The sequence below is a fragment of the Ctenocephalides felis genome, unplaced genomic scaffold (assembly GCF_003426905.1).
Source record: "Ctenocephalides felis isolate EL2017-DRISC unplaced genomic scaffold, ASM342690v1 CF-g0.4_SCAFFOLD_03571, whole genome shotgun sequence".
NCBI classification, from domain to species: Eukaryota; Metazoa; Arthropoda; class Insecta; order Siphonaptera; family Pulicidae; genus Ctenocephalides; species Ctenocephalides felis.
In genome coordinates, this window is record NW_020539725.1 from 36192222 (window position 1) to 36200981 (window position 8760).

Below are 8760 nucleotides of genomic sequence, written 5' to 3' on the forward strand. Positions count from 1 at the left end.
TATATTTCATTTTGTATATTAATTTGCATTTCTCTATTTTAATTATGCTGTTTAGTGAATGAATATTGGTTTTTGTTTGTAAGTATTTGGTAGGTGTTAAATGTGGAAAATATGATATATTTATAGCTTTGTTTACTATCCTCTGTATGTCATTTAAGTTAGCTTTAGTTGTTTGACTCCGAGTATTTTATTCCATTTAAAATATAAGAATTAAATATATGCGCTTTAAAAATCAGTACCTTATTGTTATTAATCATTGATCAAAATTTATTGATTACTGATTTTTGTCCTTGAATATTTAATTGTGGTACGGAAAGTTCCAGAAATTTGCCTTACGGGGTTAGGGGTACTTGGAATTTTTGAAAAATCGAATTTTATTTTTTTGCATTTTCATTAAGTGTAATATATAGAAAATGTTCTCTGAAAATGTTCTCTGAAAATTTCAAGTTGATCCGATGATTACTTGTTGAGTTTTGTAATGTATAGAAAATCTTTTAAACCGATTTACGACGATCTCAGCAATGTTAAATTACTTTTAAGATGTGTAGTTCAAGATTGAATCCATAATCAGAAAAAACTATCATTTTTTCGTGCCTCCAAGTACCCCTAACTCCTTAAGGCACGATGCCATGCACCACTAGTTTTTAATGCAAATTGTTGATAAAGATTCCAACACCAAAGGAAACATACAACAGCTATTACTACTTGCTAGAATTTATTGAAAAGGTCCCTATCAACAAAATTAACTATACCATGTAGATTTGATTTTATATATAAGTTATATATATTATATAACTTATATATAGCTTATATATATATATATATATATATTTTATATATAATCATTGATCAAAATTTATTGATTACTGATTTTTTTTCTCGAATATTTAATTCTGGTACGGAAAGTTCCAGGAATTTGCCTTAGCAGGCACGATGCCATGCACCACTAGTTTTTTTAATTTTTAATTTAATTGTTGAAAAAGATTCCAACACTAAACAAAACACACAACAGCTATTGCTAGGAGAAATTATCATTAAAAAGGTTTATAATCCCTGTCCACAAAAAGTAAATATTACAAATGCGGATTTGTTTTCATATATAACTTAAGTTATATAATTATAGAGATAGTGGTGACAGCAAATGAAAATTTAAACACAAATGTCATAATAAAACTTGTAGCTTTTGTTTTAATTTAATTAATTACATATGTTATCTCTTTTGACAACCGGCTTGAGAAGAATGTCGCAGCCGGCGAAACAATCGCCGAGTAGTTGCAAGCCGTCGGCCAGTTGCAAATCGTCTACAGATCCATCAGCAGGTATGGCTACTCAGGATAATCCAAAATCTGCGCTAATTTTAATCGCAAAAGGAACAGAGGAAATGGAATGTATAACAGCAGTTGATGTTCTCAGGAGAGGCGGAGTAATTAATTTTTATTATTTATAATCTATCATTCTATATTATTTATTACACTTTCCTCATTTTTGTGTCATACGTCCAAGCAACAATATTTACATTTTATAACTATGTATAATGGTTGTCAAATATCTCCCTTCCGCCTTTTTGTATTATAAATCAATAGCAAAAAAGCGGAAGGGAGATATTTGACAACCTAATATAACATTTCATAACTTTGTATAATATATAACATTTTGTAATACAGTAGAACTTCAATTATCTGGACCTCAATTATACCTATTTGCAAATAATTTAGCGATTGCTAAGAAAATTATTATGTACATACATAAGGTAATGTTAATTTCTTATTACACATTGAATTATGTATTTGTTATTTTTGATGATTACAGATCATTATTCTTATTGGATATTGGATTATCCGGATTTTTGATTATTCGCATGCCTATCGACAACAACTAGTTATGATAATTGAGGTTCTACTCATAGATAAAGAGAAGTATCTATCATAAGGTTCTACTGTACTATCATAACTTTCAACATAGCGACAAGACTTCTTGAATTTATTAATATTAAGATAAAAATACTATTAAGATAAAAGACTAATCTTAAAAAATATAGCATTTATCATATATAGCCTTTTTATATTAAAATTTTTATAAACATTTTTCCTCATATTAACTTTGAATTTATTATGAAAAGTGTAATCTAAATTCTGATCAAGTTAGGTTAGGTCAAGGTCAATAAGGTTATTGAAATTATAATTTTTAACTAACACGACTTCCTTTTTTCACATTATCGAATTGATACTTTTTTTGTAATTTGTGCAGGTCGATGAATAAATGTTCTTCTATTCATGTTAATTTGGCAAACACAGTATTATCTTTTGATAGCAACACGATTATATATATATATATATATATATATATATTTTTTTTTTTATTTATGTATATATATATATATATATACACATACATTATTTTCATATCCCAGTCAGACAGAGGTGCCTGGTATGAGAGATTATGAAAAACAGTTTTCATATTTTATATATACATTTCATTTGACTATAATATCTATTTCATTAATATAATATCTATTTCATTAATATAATATCTATTATAATTAAAATATCTCTATCCTTATATATAGCTCTTCAGTCTTCTTTGTCTTCAATTTCCCTATAGTATTTCTTTATTTTTCTTTTAAATTTATCGTCATCATTGGTCATCTTAATATCGTTTGGCAATTCGTTATATATTTTGCTAGTACCATATGACATTTTCTCTAAAATTCTTCTTTCTATTGTGTTCAATGTGAAAATGGTTGTGTTGTATCGTGTAGTGTTCATGTATATCTTGATTTATGTCTATTGTTGCACTTGTTTTAATTCGGTTAAATTTCATTTTGTGTTTTAGTTTGCATTTCTCTATTTTAATTATGTTATTTAGTGAATGATTATTTGTTTCTCTCTGTAAGTATTTGGTGGGTGTTAGATGTGGAAAATTATATGCTGTTTTAATGGCTTTATTCATTATTCTCTGTTATTAAATATTATATTAAAATTTATTTTATTCTTTATAACAATATTTTGTTAATTATTTTTTATTATTATTACTATCTAGATTACAGTTCATTTAGCTGGGTTGTGTGGAAATAAGCCAGTAAAATGCAGAAGTGATAGTGTAATATCTCCTGATATTGGTCTGGCTGATGCAAAAGGACCTTACGATGCTATAGTGCTTCCTGGGGGTCTAGATGGCTCAAAAGCATTCTGTCAATCAGAAGAATTGGGTGAATTATTGAAAGCACAAGAGAAGTGTGGGCGCATTGTTGCTGCAATATGTGCAGGTAATAGTTTTATACTAATTAATCTTATTATATGAAAAATTAATTACTACTTTATATTTAAGAATACATTGAAGCATTCATTTCTTGTTTCCGATTTTAATTGCAATATTGTAAAAGATTTTTTTTTCAAGCACCAACTGCTTTGAAAGCTCATAAAATTGGCTTAAAAAAAAGAGTTACTTCCTACCCATCAATGAAAAGTGAAATGGTCAAAGATGGTTGCTACACATATGTCGATGATCAAAAGGTAGTTGTCGATGGCAACATTATAACAAGTCAAGGGCCGGCTACAGCAATAAATTTTGCAATCGTGCTTGTGGAACAAATAAGTGGCCGAGAGAAGGCTCAAGAAGTTTCAAAAGGATTGTTGTTCGATTATTGCTCTCTGTATTAATCATTGCTTATAATGTAAATTGAAAATTATGAAATCTTCTTTGTTTATATATTTGAAATAGAATTTATATTTGTTTCTATCTCTGTATATACATTGTATTGTTTATTATTTGTTGCAAGTAACATGTATTTGAATACAGAGTGAAATAATTTAAATTATTCTTTCACAAGTTTGAATGTTTATGAGTATCTATATAATTTTTATTGTGTACTGTTTTGTGTACTTTTGAACAGCAGGGGCGCCATAAAGCCCAGCTTCTTTTGGATTTGTAAAAGCAATTACAGATTTTAATGGAAAAACATTGCAAAAAATGCTGGAAGTTTAGGTATCTGATAGAACCGCTGACCGTGGTGATCGTTTGGTATGATTCTTTATACTTCTGTACACTATGCATTTTGATTATTGTGAACTAGTAAAAACAACGCTGTTTTGCGATTGCCCTGATAATTTTCAATTATAACCATTGTGTACAATCGTTTTAGAAGGAAAACATACAAAAAAATGTTTGCTTGATGGCAAGGGGGTTTAAATTCCACTGATAGCATTTTATTTATTCATACATAATATCTTTAATCTAAGAATCTAAGATATTTATCATTTTCTCATCATGCTTTAATAGTAACTTATTTTAGAAAATATATCATTTTATCAAGTATATTATATGCCACAAGAAAATAAATAGACAGATCTATTAAATCATTTTATTTCATTTGGGCTAGGAGTGAACTTATAGTAATACAAAATTCAAGAAGAATGATTGATTTATTTTAATCTAAAAAAAATTATGGTTTTCTATATATTGTTTAACATTAATTTAAGTATATTATTTTATATTCCAAATTTTATTTATGTGCGTGATTCGCGTTTCAAATTAGTGATTTTGATTTCCGAAGTGCGATCATTCACTATAGTAATTCAAAATCGGGATTTTCAAATAACGAGTTTGGCTTTTAGCAGAACGTTTAACATTAAAAAAATATGAGATAGTATGCCATTTGAATGCCATTTCGATATTTTGAATATTTTCTATAAATATACTATCTCATAATTTTTTTAATGTAAAACGCTCTGCTAAGACCCAAACTCGTTATTTGAAAATCCCGAGTAAGCGTTTTTTAATTAAATTCTGTGTATAAGTATATTAAATATATATATATATATTATATATATATATCTACGTTCAAACTTTTAAAGAACGATAATGCAGAAAAAAATTAAATTTTTGTGAGTAAAATTGGCCATCGATGATATTTTAGGTGAATAACTGTAACAATCCGCTTTTTTGGTTATCATATATTGCATTTCGCATTGCAATTATAACGGGTTCATGACGCTCAACAAGGATGAAATATGAAATAAAAGTAAAAAATATTTAGACGGTGAACCCGAACAAATATAAACATGCAACATGGTGGTTTTAGCGCAGTAATTTTTGTGTATTCAGTGAGAATTTATGGTGAAAAATAATCAAAAAATTTGTACATATAGAAAAATTATAGAAAACGTTGATAAAGTTCGTCACAATATAATTTCCATATACATTTGTACATATGATTTTTAGAAATGTAACAAGGGATAATACGAAGAGAAAATCATCAGTTAAATAAAAACTATTTTTGCATCTTCATAAATTTATACAATTTGTTTGTTTATCTACGTTAAAATGAATAGTACCGTATCACTTTTATATTAAATCAATGCCACATATTCTAACATATTTCATAAAACATTCATATTCCTAAATTGAGAAAATCTTCTAATTAAAAGTTTGTGTAAAAGTTGGGAAAATGAATAATGCTATGTATTGTCCGGCGAATACCGCGACGGGGGCCGCTGGTCAACTTTTTACTATGCTATTACAAACCGTTATGGCTACTCCATGTAATTTAACATCTGCATGGCCTAGGGATGAAGGCGAGGAATTGAATTCAGGTGAAAATGAATTATTAAATTTATTATTTGTATGCATATATTTACAAAGCTTGGCATTTTTTCTTAGTATACTTAGTAATATAGTCAATCAGAATAAATATTATCCTTTGTTTTCATTTTAAATGATTGGAAAAACTATTATATATAGTTTTCGAAAAAAATGCATGATTTTATCAATTTTTTATGATTAATTTAAAATTCGTTTAATTTTGCAGATTTCGCAGCATACGATTTCATAGTGATAGGTGCTGGATCAGCAGGTTCTGCATTAGCCCATCGGTTAGCAGAAAATACAAGTTGGCAAATTTTATTAATTGAGGCTGGGGGTGACCCGCCTATAACTACAGAAGTAAGTTTTGGAAACGTATTATAAAATTCCTAAACTATTTTATTTGCAATGTTTAATGGATTTGTAGTTTATTTATGAATAAATTTAATTAAAATTATACCAAATTACGCATGTCAATTGTTCTTATACATTTAAACTTGTCCTTTTTTTGTAAATTGTTATTAATACTTGTTGTCCACCTAACATTTGAATTTTTGTACTTTGAGCTGATAAATATAAAATAGTCAATAAAAATGTATGGTTTAATTTTTTTAAAATACCATTTACACTGGTTAGATTTAGAAATTTAGATGATTTTGAAAATAATAAGTTTATTTTTAGGTAATTTAGGTTTATTGGACTCTGATACAATCGATGCAAAGTTTCACATAAAACCTTATGTGACTATCTCCAAAGTAACTATAATTTTAAATTAATTCATTGGAAATTATACTTTAGAGATATATTTAAATTGGACGTTTAGGCGTGTCTAATAATATAGAAGTTTTTTTTAAACTATTGCTCTTTATATATTTCACTATTTAGAAAATTTATTATACCATTTTTATGTTCTAGATACCGAAATTGTTTTTTCATAATCAAAAAACAGAAATTGATTGGGGTTATTACACCGAACCAAGCGACAATTATTGCTTAGGTTTTAAAAATCGCCGATGCTATTGGCCAAGAGGAAAAACCTTGGGCGGATCATCCGCAATTAATGGAATGGTTTATTTGAGAGGAAATAGAAAAGATTATGATTCTTGGGCGGCAGCTGGAAATGAAGGATGGAGTTTTGAAGATGTTTTGCCATTTTTTAAGTATTCAGAAGATATGCGAGCACCCCAAGTTCTGGAACAAGATAATGATGGATATTACCACAGCACAGGTGGCAAATAAAAATTGATAATTACTTTGATTCTAATTCAGATTTAAAAAAAGCACTAATACAAGCAGCTGGAGAATTAGGTTTGAATTATATTGTCGATCCGAATTCAGATACTAAGATTGGCATAACAACTTTACAAGGTACTCTAGATCACGGGAACAAGATGCAGTTCAGCTAAAGCGTTTCTTACTCATAAACAAAGTAATTTGCATGTTATTAAACATGCTTTAGTTACAAAAATAATTATAAACAAGCAAAGTAATTGGGCAATCGGAGTACAATTTACACGAAAAAATAAAAAATATACAGCATGGAGTACAAAGGAAGTTATATGTAGTGCGGGTAGTATTAATACACCCCAGCTTTTGATGCTGAGTGGTATCGGTCCTAAACAATTTGAATCAACTAAATATTCCTCTTGTCGCAGATTTACCAGTTGGTCTTAATTTACAAGATCATATGTTCATACCGATTTGGGTTTTACTAAGAAGATCAAATCAATACGTCTCTCCCAAAGAGAATGCTAAAGTAATATTTCAATATTTTATGGATCATGATGGTCCTATGGCAGGTTTTGATATAACAAATATTGCAGCTTTTATTAATACCGACGATCCCAACTCTCTTTACCCAAATACTCAATTCCATTTTGTGCTCATGCCCAAGTTAGACACAAGTGGATTGCCCACAATCAAAAGATTTTGGTTATTTAAATGAAACTCGGAATTCTCTAATAGAAGCCAATGAATGGGTGATATTGTATTATTTATGGCCAGTATATTGCATCCAAAATCTTCCGGATACATAAAACTAGCCAGCAAAAATCCTACGCAACATCCCAAAATATACCCAAACTACCTGAACGATCCTGACGACCTTAAAATTGGATTAAACGCTATAAAATTTATTGAAAAAATTCATTAGTACTGAAGCTTTAAAAAATTTAGGTGCGGAATTTGTTAACTTGAATATTCAGAATTGTAATAATTTTACATTATTTAAAGAAAATTACTGGAAATGTTTTATCAGAAACTTTGCAACAACAGAATATCATCCTGCAGGTACTTCAAAAATGGGTCCATTAAATGATAAATCATCTGTAGTAGATGCAAGATTAAAGGTGCATAAAATGAAAGGCTTGCGGGTTGTAGATGCAAGTATTATGCCAAAATTGTTAGTTCAAATCTGAATGGACCAACGATAATGATAGCAGAAAAGCTGCTGCAATGATTAAAGAGGACTGGCGACGTTATATCTTTTAACAATGTTTTAATTAGTCCTTTTCGATATGAATAATATTTTATAATTAAAAATAATGTTTGTGTATGGATGTAAAAACGTAATAAAATTAGTTATTTACAAAAGTATTTATATTATATCAGTCATATCAAATTAAACTGGTTTTGGGAAGTTTTCACATAAAATTTTATATTTGAATTTTTTGTGGTTAACGGTTGCAAAACGATTTTATATATTTTAGTTGGCACTTTGTCAAAAGGTACTACTTCAGACCGCACTAGTTTCGGCAAGTTTTACAAATGACAGATAGTTGACAGTTATTTGTGTTGGTTATATTCAGCGTTTATATTTTTTATTTAGTGCCGTTAAGTGTATATTTAATTAGTCGAAAATGTCTGTTTATTCGGCTTTGCAATTGTTGAAATATACACATGCTGTTGTTTGTAGAATACCCACATCATTAGAAACTAAGTCTAAAATAAATATTGAAGAAGCCAGAAAACAACACGAAGCTTTTGTAAAACTTTTACGTGAATTATATTTAGATGTTATTGAGCTTCCTGCAGATGAATCTTACCAGAATGTGGCTTTGTTGAAGATACAGCAATTGTTTGCAATGGAATTGCTCTCATGACCAAACCAGATTCCGCAGTTAGACAAAAAAGAGGTAATTCGATATGAGTTAGGCGTTGGCTGCTTTAGTAATTTATTCT

General features: G+C 28.6%; 2 protein-coding genes across 2 annotated transcripts; both read left to right on the top strand.

The window, feature by feature from the left end:
* The first annotated feature begins 1133 nt into the window (after positions 1 to 1133).
* LOC113385981 (protein dj-1beta-like) lies at positions 1134 to 3659 on the top strand. Its single transcript, XM_026623797.1, has 3 exons — positions 1134 to 1423; positions 3040 to 3265; positions 3397 to 3659. The coding sequence occupies exons 1-3, from the start codon at positions 1208 to 1210 to the stop codon at positions 3657 to 3659; spliced, it is 705 nt and encodes a 234-aa protein (XP_026479582.1). The 5' UTR covers positions 1134 to 1207.
* Positions 3660 to 5446: 1787 nt separating this feature from the next.
* Positions 5447 to 7997, top strand: LOC113385983 (glucose dehydrogenase [FAD, quinone]-like). Its single transcript, XM_026623798.1, has 6 exons — positions 5447 to 5591; positions 5807 to 5940; positions 6496 to 6808; positions 6850 to 6948; positions 7236 to 7473; positions 7838 to 7997. The coding sequence occupies exons 1-6, from the start codon at positions 5447 to 5449 to the stop codon at positions 7995 to 7997; spliced, it is 1089 nt and encodes a 362-aa protein (XP_026479583.1).
* Positions 7998 to 8760: the final 763 nt, after the last annotated feature.